The sequence below is a fragment of the Brassica oleracea genome, chromosome C5 (assembly GCF_000695525.1).
Source record: "Brassica oleracea var. oleracea cultivar TO1000 chromosome C5, BOL, whole genome shotgun sequence".
In the NCBI taxonomy this organism is placed as follows: domain Eukaryota; kingdom Viridiplantae; phylum Streptophyta; class Magnoliopsida; order Brassicales; family Brassicaceae; genus Brassica; species Brassica oleracea.
In genome coordinates, this window is record NC_027752.1 from 16,767,283 (window position 1) to 16,785,054 (window position 17,772).

The window sequence follows — 17,772 nt, forward strand, 5'->3', positions numbered from 1 at the left end:
GTTTATAAAAAAACGTTCGGAATATACCGAGGGACATGCTCCTCGGAATATTACGAGGAACATGTCCCTCGGTATATTCCGAACGTTTTTTTATAAACGGATCGATCGATGGATATATGTCCAAAAATGCATCGATCGATGAACTGGAGGACTTCGTCGGTATAATTCCTAGGACATTTCCGACAAACTGGTGATCCTCGGAATTTCCTCGGAAATTTGTTTCCTCGGTATTCCGTCGAAAAATTCCGAGGGATTTCCGAAGAAAGAAGAAATTCCGAGGAATTATTTCCGAGGACTTGTTTCGTCGGTATGTCGTCGGAATAACGTTATTCCGACGAAATTCCGACGATTTTTTTCCTCAGTATCCTTGCTGTTTTCTTGTAGTGTGCCTGTCAAGCAATTATGCTCACACTGACGTAATTATCCACTTTCTGATTTATTTGATATACGTAGTTATTCGAATGGTTTCAAAAACATAGCATGCACACTACAAGCCACAAGTAACAATTGCATTTTTGACACAAATCAGTTATACGACAAAATAAGACTATTGATTGTGCGTTTTCTATTTCAATAGAAAGAGACATCCACATGTAGTTGCAACGTATGACATAATCGACTGAATAATAAGAACTTATATGACATCACAAGATCATTTGAGTCTTAAACAATCCCTGAGCACAAACAATGGTTGATCATCGCACTACTGATGATATACATATAATTTATAATAGAAGTGTTTGCTGGGTAAATAATAGAGTAATAAAACTTTGGAAATGTGTAGAATTATTTCTTGAGAAACTTAGCGATTTGGAGAAGACAACGAAGAGATTTTCCATCGCGAAGCAGCTGAAACGCATCGTTTATCTTCTCAAATGGAAGCTCATTGGTGATAAAAGGTTCCAATTTCACAACCTACAAAATAAAAAATCTATTCAATCTCCACCAAAACGCAAAACTAAGTCGAGTTAAAGAAGTTTGTGTATAGAATCTAGAGGAAAAAAACTCAGACCCCTTTCATGCATTGTTGAGCAAAACTTGGTAGCTGAGATTTGGGCTTGAACCCGCCAAATACAGAACCAGTGATTTTGCGGCCGTCGAAAAGCTCCATCGGATGAAGAGGCAATGTTCTTGGTGTCGCATATATTCCTACTAGAACCGTCGATCCCCAACCCTATCATTCAATTTATTTAAAAAGTTACTTGTTGCTCAAGTTACTAAATTAACTTGTTTGTCAAGTAAACTTAACAACTCGTTGATCACATTAGTCAGAGTCATGACTTACGGCGTGAGTGGATAAAAAGGCTTCGCGAAGAACATCGACGTTTCCTGTGCATTCAAAACTATAGTCCACGCCTCCTCTGGTCAGCTCTCGTATCCTCTATTTTTTTGGTATATTGATCAATCAATGGTTAAAGTTAATTAATGCTAAGTTAATTTAATAATTATTGATGATTTGTTGTGTTATAAAGTTGACAGTACCTCATGTACTGGCTTTGTTAAGTCTTTAGGGTTTATGAAATCTGTTACTCCCATCACTTTACCTGCAATAATGGTTTGGAGTATGTTAAGCATGTTGAGAACTTCAGATTGCGAATATATGGAAATCTTATTGCAGTGGCTGTTAAGCATCCGCTTCACTTAGTAAGCCGAAATCAAATCATATAAAAAATTTTGGAAGAGAAAGTAATACCTTTCTCAAATTTGGAAGCATTGGCATCAACACCAATGATCCTAGAAGCTCCTCTTGCTCGTGCACCTTCAGCAACCTTCAGTTCTCATTCATAAAATATGTATAGAGATATTATTATGAGTTACTATATAAATTAAAACTTAACTTATAATGAGGGGTGTATGGAAAAATAATACTAATAATCTTACAGCGAGTCCAACCGAACCCAATCCAAAGACAGCAGTGGTTGTACCTTCTTTCACTTTGGCAGTGTTCCAAGCTGCTCCCACACCTATTTTTTTTTCTCGGAACGACGACATAACTTTTAATAGGGATACACATACACTTCATGTGACTATTGATTTAAAAATTTGAATATGTATCAGTTTGTACAGCTGTAAATTTCTACAACCATTGATTGGTATCATCAAGTGAATTAACTGCGTTTGGTATAAGAGAAATAAATGGTGTTTCAGAAACCAAGGTCCTATCTCCTCCTTTGTTCATTAGCTACTCCCAAATCTCACTATATTTGCTCCAAAAAAGGAGATAATAATAACATCCTAATCTATATTCAAAAATCCCAACAAGAAAACAAAAAATTCCGCATTGTTAAAGAATCTATGGACCCAAATTAATGATTCTGTTTTTTCAATAAATCCATAATACAAATTGTGCTATATAAATAGATCTAATAACTAACCCGTGGAGACCCCACAGCTCAAGAGGCTCATTTGCTTGAGGGGAGCATTAGGATCGATTTTGACAACGCAAGCCGAGTCCAAGACCGTGTATTCGGTGAACGTGGAGGTGTTAAGGAAGTGATAAATGCGTTGGCTCTGGCTCGAACCGCCGTCCTTGTTTGTGGTTGTTGAGAATCTTGTCCCTCCGTCATTAACCATCAGTCTTTTCATTGGATCCACTTTATATCTCTCACATAGATTACTTACCTCTTTCTTACAAACTCTGCATTCACCACATTCTCCATTGAATGTCGGAATCACATAGTCTCCTTCTTTCACATCTTTAACTCCTTCTCCTACACTTTCTACCACTCTGTTCATATCCAGAAGATGAAAAAAAGATGTTTTATTAGCGTCACATGTAGGTTTAAATAGTAGATATATCCCAATGTGAATTGGCATATACCCGACAGCTTCGTGCCCAAGAATCCTCGGAAATGCTCGTTCAGCTTCGTTCTTTTTTATACAAAGAAGGGATCAGAATTATATTGTAATGTTAATCAAGAAGCATGATTTTCTAATGATTTGAAGATAGGTGTGTTTATTACCACGCCGGTCCAAGTTCCGAGATCGGTATGGCAAATGGAGGTGTAAAGGATTTTAACCCGGACTTCCATTTCCTGAGGAGGATCGACGCATATTTCTTGTATCACAAGCGGCTCTTTTGGACCCCATGCAACGGCAGCTACATACATGTATCATTATATATTAGCATGATCATGAAAATGATATAACAATCACATTGTGAGCTACTTACCTCTGCAAGTGATGACCTTTCCTTGAGTCTCTGCCATGTTCTTGCTGTTCTTTTCGTTGTTGTTATATTAAAATTGTCTTTCTAGGAGTGTAGCTCTATATATATATCCAGAATTTGGGATCTATATCTCTAATTATAGTGAGCATGTTGAGTCACATGTATAGTATCCAAACTGAGTCAATAATTCCGAAGGAGTTGGGTTCGATAAGAATGATATCACCGGTCAATCTCTTTACTACCGTCATAATGATAATCTCATACCCACCCAATCTCTCCGGGTAATTAAGAACCAAGTTAGCCGATGATGTCTTATTTTTCTGTGTTCCAACTAACTTTCATGTATTATGCACAACATTTAGAGAGCCATTTCTCAAAAAAAAAAAAAAAAAATCATGCACAACATTTCAAACGATTTTATCTTCACATAAGATTTGTGAACTCGTTTTTCTTCCTTTGCAATATCAGTGTTACATCCTAATATTGAATACCTAATTGGTACGTCAATTAAATAATCAGCCTCGCGTCAAACAAATTTTATGGTTCTTATAAATTGTGTGCTTCATACATAAACGAAAAACTGTACTCCCTCCGTTTTTTTTTAATATAAATCGTTTTAAAATTGTGTACGTAGATTAAAAAATCATTAATTTTTTATATTTTCCAAACAAAAACATCATTAATTATTTACCTAACAACAAATCAACCAATAATAAAATAGAAGGTATATTATTATTGGTTATATAACATTAAGTGCTAATAAATTTTACATAGAAAACCGAAAACGTCATATAATTTGGAACATAAAAATTCATCTAAAATTACTTATATAAAAAAACAGAAGGAGTATATATTTATAAGAAATAAAACGTGAAATTGAGGGTAATGTATCGTGGGGAAAATAAGTGGTATACCATGGGACTGCAGACTTGATATTAAATGGCTTTTATGGCATATCATGAAACTCTCATCTGAAAACAATTTAAAATGCTCATTTGATAAATTTCTTTTATATAATTTGCTTTCTGAAACCTATAAATAAATGGCGGACGGTGCTTTAATCTCTATTGTTTTCAAATCATGTATCAACCATTGTACCTCCAAAGTTTAATAAGTTAATGGAAGTATGTATTCTACACACAAAAAAAAAACAAAAAAATAAAATAAATGAAAATAGGGAGAGTTCAAAATTAAAAATAAATAAATGAAAATAGGGAGAGTTCAAAATTAAAAAGAAGAGGTCTATGAGTGGAACAACGCATTTGTCGTGGTGATTCTAGCTAACTATGAGAGTAACGAAAGTAATACTCTCTTTGTTCCCGAAAATAAGATATTTTAGATTTTTTACTTATATTAGAAAGATAGATTTTCTATATGTTTAAGGTACCTTTTTATATTTTTAGGAAACATTAAATGAAAATATTTGAATTGATTAAATTTCATTGGTGAAAAATTATTGAAAAGTGTATGATAAAATAAAAAAAATTAAATTATAAACATTTATTGAATTTTTAATAAACTTGAATACTTTAGAAAATTTTATTTTCGGAAACAGATGGAATATAAGCTTCGGTTAATGATCATATCCGACTCATTTTTATAATATATTCCTTCCGTTAAATAATAGATTTCTCCTGTAGAGGTGGATTAGAAATAGTTTAAGAAGGTTGAATCATTAATTAGGAAAAAATATATTCAATTTATAATTTTTAGTGTGGACGATAGAAAACATTAGAGAAAACTAAACTTCAATTTTGACTTATAACTATGACCGGGTTATTATTTTTGTAATTGACCGGTTGATTTAATATTTGATTCCATGAATACATAAGAAAACATTAGGGAAATATGAACAAAATAGTGAAAATTGGATTTTCGATATTGATTTGGACCTGAGTAGGTGGTTCAGAGTCGCATCACAACTTTAAAACACGTTGTATCTGTGTATCAATAATATTTGGATGGATGCTTGAAATAAATAAAAATTGAAAAGAAAATCACAGTAGTCTTGAAAATGTACAAAACATTGAGAAACCTTTGAACCTAGACTGCATTACATTTGGTATCTTCTCGACGTCACAAATTCAGAGAAAACCACCAAACTTTTTATTTAATTTACTATTTCTTGGAATTTCCTAAAGTTGACTTTTAGAGAAAAACCCAGTTAAGCTAACCGGTTTGGTCTCCATTATAATTCAGCTCAACAACCGCTCATGTTCAAACAAAAGAACACCAAAATTTTACCCCCCAAAAAAAAGAGAACACCACCAAACTTGTGCCATAAATCATTTTCTTTACTTTATCGAAATAGTTAGACGGTAAGAAAAGTAAGAGTTCTCTTTGATATGGTTCAAAGCTCTTTGACATTAAAAGAGTGACATCGAAAACTCTCAAGGCAAGACAAAAGGTAAAGGGAAGAAGCATCACCAGATCCCAAGAGTTACATTCCCAAAACAAAGAGATGCAAACAAACATCTTTACATGTCTGTGTATACTGTTTCGCAAGAGAGAGCGAGACACACACATATATATATATATATGTATATATATAGAGAGAGAGAGACATATGTGGAGAAAACGTGTAACGCTAAGATCAATGCATTGGATGCCTGGGTGATCTGGGACGAACAGGTGTCTTTGAAGGACTCACCCTGAGAAAAGAAAACAAACCATCACCAACAACGAAAACAAAAAGTCTAGAGATAAGAGATTGGCTCTGTCGTTTTCTCTAACCTTATCGGTAAAGAGCCTAGAACAACTCCACTGCAGTTGAGAGCTGCTATCGCGCTTTCTGCCTGTTGTAAAGAAACAAAGGTATAATACTCATTTTGTGCACTAAGCGCTCATCAAGAAAGTCTACAGAGAGAGTAGGAAGCATAAATAATGTGCTTACCATCACGAACTCTACAAAAGCAATACGAGTCGAGTGTTGATAATCGCCAAGGAGCCTCAGACGGAGAACCTGTGATTAACAAAAAAAAAACATCTAATTAGTTATTTTCCCTGTTAAGAGCAAACAAAAGCAAGCTCAAGAGTTGTTCACCTCTCCACAGAAGGATTCGAAGAAGATCTTCACGTCTGATTGAGTAACCTGTAGCAACAAGCACAGGTGAGAAAGGGAGACACTTTCACTTCCATGAGTAAAGCAATATAAACAATTCGAGGGAGTCACCTTCTTGTCAATGTTAGTGCAATAGATAGTTCTAGCACACATCTCTCGCTCATCTTCAGTCTGCAACAACAAAACAAATCGTTTTCTGAGCCTCAAGACTTTTTGCATAGTAAAAAAAAAAGAAAAGCTTTACCCTGGGCAAGAAAGTCGGGTTAACGGGTGCAATAGCTGTTTTAGAGGGCAGGACTTTCACAGGATAGAATCCCAACATAGTCCCAGAGAGATTCAGAGCAGTCATCGCTCCCTCTATATAACAAACCAATACCAGATAACTTAAAAACCAGATCGACTACTCGAAAAAGAATATCAAAGAAATGAAATACCTTCATCAGTGAATTCAATGAAAGCAAAACGAAGTACTGAGTTTGGGTCACCACATATGCGGCAATCAACAACCTGCTTATAAACCAAACACACAGTTTAACACACACAAACCCAATGATTGAGTTTTTAAAAAAAAAAAGAAAAAAGAAGATAAACCTGTCCACAGCTAACAAACAAACCAGCAAGCTGCTCTTCAGTGACCTAACAACATCATCCACACACACACAAGAAAAAGATGAGAAAAGTCTTTGAGAGGACAATCATAGAAAAGTGTTTTCCAAAAACCTGTTGATCGAGATCAGAGACGTAGACGGTTCTTCGGATGACATCATCTCGCTGAGCCATGCTTGTGCGAGCATTCATCCTCCGTTTCCCTTGACCAAAGCTCTTCTTCTACACAGAGTCAAAACGAAACCGATCGGAAACAAAAAAAAGATAAAAAAAAACGAAACAGCTAAGACGATTTGGTGTCCCTTACCCGTCGGAAACCGCCGTTGTCGTTACCGTAGGCGTTGACTTCAAGGGGGACATTTCCGGCGCCAGGGAAAAAGGAGCCAGCGTTGGCTTGTTTGGAGAGGGAGGGAGGAACAAACTCAGCAGCCATGGGATTGAGCTTCGAGAAAAGCTCCTGGAGCTCCCTCATCTCACGCTTGTAGCTCTCCCCACCATCTGACCCCTCGGGATGGGATCCGATCTTGCTGTACAGGCCCTCCTCATCCCCAAGCTCGATCCTTGACGACTGATGGTTCTGATGATCGGAATCTTGACTTGTGGGCGAAGACGTCGGCTGGACCACGGCTCCTGAATCTCCACTCTCAACAACCGCCATGATCGACGTATACCCAGAAATCTAAATCTGGAATTTTGGAGGATGGATGGGTTCACGATTTGAGGAAGACAAGGAGAGGAATCAGCATAAGGTGCTCTCTCCAAGGAGGGGGAGAAAGAGAGATTTATTACCGGAGGATTGTTGTTAATTAATGTGTTTGGTTGATCATAGTGATTTAAGTTAGGATTTGTTGAGTTACTTGTAACTTTTTTCTACTCACTTGTTTCTTTCTTTCTCTTTTTTTTTTTTTTTTTGTTACCGCAGTGACAAAGCGTACCGGAGTGAGTATCTTACCGGAGTGAGAGCGATCACTCTCATTATGTCTCCTCTTTTTCCCAGTCAATTTTTGGACCGAAGCTAGATTGTAGGGACCTATTTTTATGATTCAGCATAAATTCTTGAAATTGTGTTTTTTCCTTTTTATACTTTTGACTTTAGTAAAGAAGCGATTTAATTTGATCACCCAAAGCTATTAAAACAGAGTTTGAGGACTAGAAAAGTATAACAATAGCCTAATCGGTGATTAATAGTGCTGAGGATAGGACCTGCATTCCCATCGAGCTGATCCACACCCTAAAACAAGCACGATTCGTTATATGTCATGTTCCGAACTCTACAAAGCGTTATTGGCTTAGGCCTAGCTATTTAATTAAAAAGCAGAGGGTATTTCGGGATTTTTAATAGTATTTAACTATTGTTCCTTTTGTTTCATTTTTTTTTTCGGCTATCCATGAATGCTTAGATCAAATGGTGGCAGACGAGCCGATTCTCCGAGGAGTCTCTCCGTCTGTCCGGGTCTGATCTATATGGAAAAAGATGTATCCTCTGTTTCGTGCTTCTTTTGCGAGCGCATCTGCTCGGCCATTTCTACGCCGAGGAATATGAGATAAACTCACTTCCTCGAATCCTTCGTGTAGCTTCTGGAGCTCCTCCATCTCTGCCGCAAAGGTTGGCCACTCCATCGGATTAGTAGTCATTTCTACTAGATCCGAACAATCCGTCTCAAAGCGGATCGAAAGTATACTCATATCCCACATACATGAGGTCGTCCATAGTAAACCTTCCATCTCAGCATGCAAAGCTGAGAGCTTCCTGTTGCACGCCCGTAAACCAAAGAGTTCAGAGTCCATTTGATCCTAAGCCACTTACACTGCCATTATTGATCCATGACGCATCAATTTGACAGGTAGGGATTCGAGGTATCCAAGGGGGTTCTGACTCGATCACCGTAGTATGGGACTCGTCCTGCACCTCGTCAGCTTCCTCCTTTTCGTTAGCCTTCCTCCAACATTCCGCCTCAAAAGACGCATGTTGAAGAGTATCCATCGGGGATACGACTTTCCCATTAAAGAGTTTGTCGTTCTTCGCCTTCCAAATGTACCAACAGATCCATGGGAATGTGTCGAATTATGGTCTCAAAAGAGCCACTTCTTTTCTTCTCCAAAACAGGAATTTCATGTTTTGGTATAAAGATGTGCTCGGGAAGTAACCCGGAAGGGACAGATAGTCCGATAAAGCCCAAACCTGCAGGGCAGGAGGACATTCAAAAACTAGATGATTGATCGACTCCACTGGGTCAGCACATCTAGGACAACTCCTATCGGTGCCCAGGTGTCTGTATGTAAGTTTTTCTGCCGTCGCCACGCAACCCGATAAAGCCTGCCATAAGAAATGCTTCATCTCACTCGGGGCTTTTATCCTCCAGACATGACTCTTAAGGCTCGTGATGCTGGGTTCCATGGCCCATTCTTTTCTAAGGCTCAGCTTAGTTGATTGGAGTAGGTCGTAACCGGTTTTAACTGAATAAACTCCTGATTTTGTATGATTCCAAACATATCCATCCGGACAAGGGAGCGAGATGGTTTTAGTCCAAGAATCAGTGGGATGTCATATGGATGAAGAATTCTCTCAGAAGCTGAATGTCCCACTCCTTATCATCATCCCTAATATAGGAACGAGCAAGAAGTTGGGGTAGTCTGTAGACAATATGGTTAGCAGGTCTGGGGGGTCTAGCCACAGAGTCTGGAACCCATGCCTCACTCCAAACCCTTGTGTCTCGACCTGTACCAATCGTTTTTCCCAATCCTGCAATGAGTAGGGGTTTAGCTGCCATGATACTGCGCCACCCATATGATGGTGAGTATGTTCTTCTAACGCGGAGGTATTATTGTAGTACCTTCCTTTTAAAACTCGTGCCAATAAGGAATCTGGATAATGAATTAATCTCCATAATTGTTTTGCAAGAAGCGCTATATTGAAGTCATGAAGATCTCGAAAACCTAGCCCCCCAAATCTTTGGGGGTACATATCTCGTCCCATGCAATCCAATGCAAACCTCTGCTGTTTTGTTTTGAGCTCCACCAAAAGTTTGAGGTCGTACTCCTTAATTTATCAGTGATACCTTGTGGGAGTAAGTAGCTCGACATCACAAAAGCCGGGACAGCTTGTCCCACGGTGGACCTCTTTCCCTCCTTTGGAGAGGAGTCTAGATGACCAAGTATTGACTCGTCCATATAGTCGATCTTGTACAAAAGAGAAAATTTTCATCTTTGAGCCACATATTTGTTCAGGTAAACCAAGGTACATCCCCATGCCTCCTTCTGAAGAAAATCCAAGGACTTCTTTTATATCCTGTTTCAGAGACAAATCCACTCGGTTACCAAAGAACATCGAAGATTTCGATGCATTTAGTTGTTGTCCTGATGTCTTTCCATATATTTTTAGAATGTCCATGATCTCCTTGCATTAGCGTACTTCCGCCTTACAAAAGAAAAGACTGTCATCCGCAAATAAGAGGTGGGAGATCCTCGGGCTCGCCCTCGCAACCCGAAGTCCATCAATTTTATTTTCCGCCTCTGCTCCCTTTAAAAGCGAGATCAAAGCCTCAGTGCACATGATGAAAAAAAAGGGGAGAGGGGATCTCCTTGCCTCAAACCTCTCTTTGGTAGGATATGTCTTCTTGGTTGTCCATTAACTAGAACTTGATATGTGACCGACGTGACACAACACATAATGAGGTCAACCAGTCTTTCATCAAAGCCCATCTTCAACATCAAAGCTGCTAGGAAGCTCCATTCCACTCTATCATACGCTTTACTCATGTCTGTTTTGATGGTCATAAACTCCTCCCTACATCTTTGGTTCGTCCGTAAGGCGTGAAAGTTTTCTTGTGCGATCAAGATATTATGAGTAATCAAACTTTGGTTCCTTTTGTTTCATTATGCAAGGCAGACCAAAGAAAAGCAGAAACATAAAGCCACGCACGCAGTTCAATCTTCATTTAACCATTCACCTTTTAATATACAGAACAAAAAAAAAATACTAAAAAACTAAATGAATTACTTGCAAATCATAAAATTTTTATGTATTAAAAACTGGACTGTAGGGAAGGGGAAAAAAACGTCATGGTAAAACACAGATGTTCAATGGACTATTTTTTTTATTATTCTTTTCTCTATAAATAGTATACTACACACAATTTTATTTTTTTCTTTATTAATTGTATAGATTATATCATTAAATTCATTCACTTTTAAACCAAACATAATTCACTTAAAAATATGATTTAATATTTTCATTTCTCATACATCTATAACAATTTATTGTTAGATGAATTTATTTATAGAAATAATATGTAAAATATATTTTTTCTTATATATATTATTTTCTATATCATATTTAGAGAAGATAGTATATATTTAGTTTGTATATTCATATTATTTTTATACTTGTTATATGTTAGATGAATTTATTTACTGTTATACATGTTATTTTTGTATACACTGTCATATTTGATAATTCATATTTTAACTGTATATTGTTATAAATGTTAAAGGTTATTTATAATTACTTAATATCAATAGAATATCAAACATATTTTTTTGTTCTTGCATATACATGTATGCATTTTAAATTTTTAAAATTTTAAATGAAGATTTTGTTGATACAATAACATATATAAAACCGAAAATATCAATTCTGTAGTTAAGCCAAATGGTAAGGAAAAAAAAAATATCGAATAAAAATACAAAAATAAGAGCAAAACAAAAATACTCTGTATAATTATTGTAGTTTGTGATAAATTTTCATATAATTTACAATTTCACTATATTTATTAAAATGATGATATTATTGTTATTTTTCTCAGCATGGTATTTATTATTTATTTATAATAAGTTGTATTTGTTTAAATATTCATTAAAAACCAATATTTATTTAAGTACAATAATTTATTAAATTAGCCCGATCTGCATTTGTTCTGTTTGATCTGCATAATCTACATTTGTTCTGTTTGATCTACGTTTTTTTTTTATCTACATTTTTTTATCTGCATCACTCATTCGAAGCAAATGTTGTCTATTTTTTTTGCAAGCGAATTAAAAAAATAATTAAATTTTCTCTTTTATCCCTATTTAATATCCATGTTCTAAAAATCGGCCGACTAGGCGCTGCGCGTCACTCTTCTGTCCCGATTTATGCCAAATCGGTTTAAAAATTTGGATATCCAATTTTTTTCGCCTAGACCGCCTAAATGACCGCCTAGCCGCCTAGGCGGCTGCCTAATCTATTTTTTATTATTTTTTTATTATTTTTTTATTTTTTATTTTAAATAATATTTTTATTTGTTTATTTGATCTAAAATTTTATAAATATCATTTATATTCATAATTTTGATGAAAATTGCACTATATTAAGTTTATATATTCTATTTGTGTGTTTTATACAATCTTAAACATGAAAATGTATTAATGTTATACACAATTAAAGATTAACATGTTTTATAACATAGTAAACCATCTAAAAATTCTACCCCGCATAATTTCCGATTAATCCCCGATTTTCTCTTTAGGCGCTAGGCCCAACCCAACCGTCCGACTAGCACCTAGCGCGTTTCCGAACAGGGTTTAATATATTAATTTGTTTGATTTTGTCAACTAGTGAGTTAGAAAATAAGGTAAAAGTGGAAAAATATTTAATATTTATCTTGACAATGTAAAACAACACTTGTAACAATATAAATTTTAAAAGTTATTAAGACACTTAATATAAAACGGAATGAGTATTACGTAGCTACATATTAAATATGTTGTTAAGTTATATTATCGAAACATAGTAGGGTGATCTCCGGTTTATGTAATAGTTACTGCATTACCAGTTTGAATCCCTATGCAAAGCAGTGCCGGTCCGGTATCAAATGGTGCTTTAGGCGCATTTGAAAAATAATGACCCTTTGGTACAATTTTGTTTTTTTTTCTTTTGCATTTTAAAATTTAATTTGGTTTTTAAATAAATCATATAAATATCAATACAAATTCTTCTGATATTGTAAAATTGTTCATCAAATTTGAATATTCAACTGTTTTTTTACATCAAACGACTGTTTTATTACTCAAATTTGAGGTGGTCTGGCGAACCGGACCAGAACAGACGAACCAATATAAAACATGTATCTATGAAAGGATATTGTTTTCTTAACTAATGAATAATCAACTATTTTATATTGTTTATAATCTATTAATATTACCGATTTTTATATTTGCACGTAGATAATTCTTCTTGAACATTGATTTCGGAAAACCAACGACAAATGAAATTTATTACTAATGTGTGAAAATAAGTGTTTGGATAATAACTGTCTATTTCTACTAGAAACTAGACTCTAACCCGTGCATCCGCACAGATGTTTTCCTTGTTATAAAATTCAATTTTTAGATAATTTTGTTTCGTTTGGGTTTCAGTTTTTTGATAATTTTGGATAATTTAGCTGAAAATACAGATCCAAGTTTTAGTTTTGGACAAAATTTTGACTAATTCAGATAAATTCTAATATTTTAGATAAAAAAATTTATCAAATTCGATTCTTTTTGGATAATTCAGATAAATTTAAATTATTTAGATAAAATATTGAATATGACTTTATGATTTAAATTTTCTAAAAAATCGAATTACTTGAATAATATGGTAACAAAATATAAGTTAATATTATTTAATTAATTTTTTTTATTTTAAATGTATCCTTAAAAACTTGAATAATAGTTAAAGTTTTTTAAAAAATAATGTTGTTAACAAAATTTCGGATTCTAAAATTTTTTTTGCAAATATTTTATTTTAATATCATTTGAAAGTATGTTTAATATGAGGTTGTATATGTTTACTAAATTACTATACATACATACGTTTAAATAGATAGTGGCTGTATATTATTTCACCATAGGCTAATCTGACATATAATATGACCATACTAATTAATATTAGTGATATATGTTTAGGTTTCTTTGCATATTGTAGTAAAGATGACTATTTTCTTGATTTGAGATATGGTCAGATGACAATAGCTGATTAACCTACCTGCATTGTAGTATGATATATCTTATTTATTAAAATAGCTTAATCTTAGTAACAGAAAAAGTAATATCTTTTTTTTTTTCTATGACAAAAAAGGTAGTTTTTTAAAAGTACATAAATAAATAAGAGCATTATAAACATTGAAACAAATCATAAGAGCATTACTTATATTATTCTAAATATATTTTACTGCATCTTAAGATCAAAATCATAGAGATTGCGTACAAATTTTAGTGATGCATATAAATAGGAACTAAATCATTTTTAAAAAAAAATTACTCGATAAGATCAAACAAAACATGAGCATATATATAGGAAAAAAATTAGTAACAAATTTAACATATCAAAATTTTAATTATTCTGCAAAACATAGATTTATTAAATATTCTAAAGAATAGTTTAACTAAAAAAATGACACATGAAAAAAGTCATAACTTTGTTTTAATAGTATAGTGCATATGTTCAGTGTATACATGAAGAAAAAAATATATAATTTATTCAAATCAAGTTTAAATTGTGTTATAACACTTTATTGATTTTTCTGAGTACTTCAAAGAGCATAATACCATTTATTACAATTTTGTGTTTATTCAAAAAAAAATTAAACATATTATAACAATAACAAGAAAAGGATATATAAAATAAGATTTACATAGATGATCGGAGAAGCAGCATTTCTAGTAATACTAAGGTGATGATTGTTTGTTTGGTTTCTAGTAGGGATGGGCACAAAACCAGGATCCGAACCGAATCCGATCCGATAAAATAGTGTCGAACCCGAACCAAAATTGATTAAATATCCGAATGGGTTCAAAATTTTGGTATTTAGAGAACCGAAACCGAACCCGATCCGACCCGAAGTATTTTGGATACTCAATTATATCCAAATTTGATTTATATACCTATATATATTAGTTATTTTTAGATTTAATATATATTAAGAACATTAAAATATATAAGATACTTTTAAGTTGTCCAAAATACTTATAAATATATACAAATAGTCAAAAGTACATGTCTAAAATAGCTAAACTATACTCAAAACACCAACAATACTTAAAATATCTATTGATTCTCAATACAAATATTCAAACCAAACCAATTTATATGTTAATTTTAGGTACTTTGACATATGCTGTTCAAATTTATATGTAATATATTGTTTTGTTTATAGATTTTAAGAATTTTAAAGTAAATAATGAATTTTAAAATAATTTAAATAGGTTATCTGAACCCGAATCGAACCCGCGAAGATCCGAACCGAATCCGAACTGAAATTTAGAAATACCCGAATGGAGCTGAAATCTTTGAACCCGAAACCCGAATAGACCCGAACCGAACCCGAATGGGCACCCGAACGCCCACCCCTAGTTTCTAGATTTTGGATTTTGGTTTTTAGTTTTGGTTTTTGAATTTTATATTTAGATTTTGGGTTTTTGATTTTGCATTAGATTTTAGCTTTTTTGAAAAACATGATTGGTGATTTTAGATTTTGGTTTTTAGTTTTTGCTTTTTCTTTTAAAATAATAAAGCAAAAAATATTTTAAAGTAAAATATGTTTTCCGGGAAATAATAAAATATAAAATATCATTACCAAAACACACATAACCTTGTTTAAAAACTAAAACAAAAATAGCAAAAAAACAAATAATACAATTATGTGTTTAAATTTACACTTAAAATTTTAATTATATATTTAAACATAAATTTATATATATTATATATACATACATCTATACTTTATTTTATTTATTTTTCTTTTACTTATTCATAATAAAGTAATATTTTTAGTAAAAACAAAGAAGAACTGAAAATTCATAGGACAAGTTTTGAAGAAAACCAATGAAAACCAAGATTTTATTTTATTTTTGTTTAGAAATAGATATTTTTTTGTATTTAAATAGTGTCTCTGTATTTTTAATTGGTGATTTCTGTAGATATTACTTTATAAATATACAACTATTTTAACAAAGAAAAAACAACAACTATAGTTTGCTAAGAGAAACCAAGAAAACATAGACTTTAGTTTTTGTGTATAAAGAGGTAGTTTTCTCAAAATCTGGTTTTTCTAAATTTTAGGGAATCTATTTTAGAAAAATCTTGATTGGTGAAAAAATAGTTTTTAGAGAATCAAAAACAAAAATCCATTTTAAAAACCACAGACAATCAACCTCTCGATCAACAATGGGGGACATATATATTTAAGAAAATGGCCATTATGGGTAGTTAGAGTTAGGTAAATAAATAGGGTCTTAACGAATTAAAAATAAAAAAGAAACCGTGGCCTTCAAACCTAGAACCTGAAGGACAACAACTGTGTTTTTCGCCACTATACTAAAGAAACGTTGGAACTTTGGCGCCTCTGGAATGTTTATATACTTTGGCACCTAAAGCCAATGTTTTATGGGCTTTAGCCCAGGACCGGCTCTGATGTAAAGCTATCTCTGCAACCCTAAAATCATGTTGTGATTTATCGCGAACAAAGATCAAATTTTGGTGATTGTTTTGTCTTTGCTACCTGAATTTTTGAAACAAATCGCCTCTTACCATAATTCACACCGTCTACTGTAGTTCCTAAACCAACGCACGATAAAAACATGGTACCGCGAGATAAAAACGTTCTTGTTATAAATCATATTGTGGATGTCCATAACCGGCCGGTCTATAAACGGCCCATACTTAGAGAGAGAGAGTCGGCGGCCATGAGAGAGAGAGAGAGAGAGAGAGAGAGCCGGCGGCTAGAGAGTGATAAACTCTACCCTTTTCCTTATAGATCTATGATTTGTAATATTTACATATTCTAGTCTTTCCATATTTGTGTTTCCTTTTATATCTCTTGTAATTCTCTATATATAAAGGGCTCTTTATGTTTATGAATAATACAGAAACAAAAAAAAACATACAGATTCTATTCTCTTGTTTCACAACACGTTATCAGCACGATTACGCTTTAAACACACAGAAACAAAAAAAAAACATACAGATTCTATTCTCTTCGTCTGGGAAGAGTGCAGGTACCATGTCACCCCAAGCGTCACAGTAGGGCTTGCGGGCGTACGCCCTTGTCCCTTTTGGTCCATAGCGCATGCATCTTTCTCCGAGCTCGTGATGCACTGGTGAAGACATCCTGCAGCGTAAAAACAAAGACCTGATCAGAATGTAATAGTAGTCATGCAGAGATGGCAGTTTTTCAATCATTTCTCAAAACTAGTGCTGCTTCAGCATTCCATGAAATCTCATCCACGGTGTGGTTCTTATCGTCCCTTTTTACCCTATGAAGATCCCATATCCTTATTAGCATTTCGCCTTCTGCTTCAAGATAACTCTCCGTCATCCTTTTTACCCCAAGTTGATCCTCCATCATCCTTTTTACCCCAAGATGATCCTTAGCTTAGTTCTCACAATCTGAAATCGGCTTTCTCCTACTGTCTCGTCAGTAGTCCTTTGGCCGCCCTGGTCCGCCTCTTCCTCATCGGCGGGCCCACGCCATGGTGGTGGGACCCGCGCCTTTTTTTTTCTTTTAATATATATGTGGAAACGAGTTTGACTGTTATATCGGGATGCCAGGAGTCCATTTCTTTGCAGAGTTTAATTCCTCCGTGAAGCTGTCATTCCCCCTTAACTTGCCATGCTAGGCGACTAATCCCTCTGTATACTTGCCTTACAACTCCTTGTTATCCATTCCTGAATCTCTGAAACTCCACTACACTGCGGTACGAGGACTTTTTGTTGACCTGATCTTGACCGGAGACTCTGAGCTGTTCGAATTTTCCTTCAACGTTAGCTATGACGGTCTATCAGAACCATAAGGGAAATGGGCAATATCGGAAACGCTGATCCCTTAAGTTAGTATTAAGTGACCTTAACCTGGCTCTGATACCAATTAAAACACCCGCCCCTTCCCCATTTCCAACCGGGGTTCCTGGGCGCGGG

General features: G+C 34.3%; 2 protein-coding genes across 3 annotated transcripts; both read right to left on the reverse strand.

Moving 5' to 3' along the window:
* Positions 1 to 620: 620 nt before the first annotated feature.
* On the reverse strand, positions 621 to 3,327 carry LOC106293136 (alcohol dehydrogenase-like 3). Of its 2 annotated transcripts, XM_013728807.1 has the most exons (10): positions 3,173 to 3,318; positions 2,964 to 3,100; positions 2,822 to 2,871; positions 2,376 to 2,728; positions 1,882 to 1,964; positions 1,694 to 1,769; positions 1,483 to 1,544; positions 1,286 to 1,381; positions 1,013 to 1,174; positions 621 to 915 (listed from the first exon to the last, which is right to left on the reverse strand). In XM_013728807.1, the coding sequence occupies exons 1-10, from the start codon at positions 3,207 to 3,209 to the stop codon at positions 787 to 789; spliced, it is 1,185 nt and encodes a 394-aa protein (XP_013584261.1). In that variant the 5' UTR covers positions 3,210 to 3,318; the 3' UTR covers positions 621 to 786. The 2 variants fall into 2 exon arrangements, with proteins under 2 accessions (XP_013584261.1, XP_013584260.1); XM_013728806.1 differs by having other exon boundaries at positions 2,376 to 2,871; positions 3,173 to 3,327.
* A 2,161-nt stretch (positions 3,328 to 5,488) lies between these two features.
* Positions 5,489 to 7,652, reverse strand: LOC106343114 (polyadenylate-binding protein-interacting protein 11). The gene is made up of 10 exons (XM_013782247.1): positions 7,144 to 7,652; positions 6,951 to 7,058; positions 6,822 to 6,866; positions 6,665 to 6,737; positions 6,475 to 6,587; positions 6,342 to 6,401; positions 6,213 to 6,260; positions 6,063 to 6,131; positions 5,903 to 5,964; positions 5,489 to 5,820 (listed from the first exon to the last, which is right to left on the reverse strand). Exons 1-10 carry the CDS (start codon positions 7,492 to 7,494, stop codon positions 5,763 to 5,765), a joined length of 987 nt encoding a protein of 328 aa, XP_013637701.1. The 5' UTR covers positions 7,495 to 7,652; the 3' UTR covers positions 5,489 to 5,762.
* Positions 7,653 to 17,772: the final 10,120 nt, after the last annotated feature.

Bases quoted from the DNA above. Each gene is read 5' to 3' on its own strand.
- LOC106343114 (XM_013782247.1), bottom strand. From the start codon at position 7,494: ATGGCGGTTGTTGAGAGTGGAGATTCAGGAGCCGTGGTCCAGCCGACG. The intron at 6,402-6,474 runs GTAAAGCTTTTC...TTGTTGTTGCAG, and splicing joins ACCCGACTTTCTTGCCCAGG to ACTGAAGATGAGCGAGAGAT. The intron at 5,965-6,062 runs GTAAGCACATTA...TCTTTACAACAG, and splicing joins CTTTTGTAGAGTTCGTGATG to GCAGAAAGCGCGATAGCAGC.
- LOC106293136 (XM_013728806.1), bottom strand. From the start codon at position 3,209: ATGGCAGAGACTCAAGGAAAGGTCATCACTTGCAGAG. The intron at 1,545-1,693 runs GTATTACTTTCT...CCATTATTGCAG, and splicing joins TGCTTCCAAATTTGAGAAAG to GTAAAGTGATGGGAGTAACA. The intron at 1,382-1,482 runs GTACTGTCAACT...CCAAAAAAATAG, and splicing joins TAACAAAGCCAGTACATGAG to AGGATACGAGAGCTGACCAG.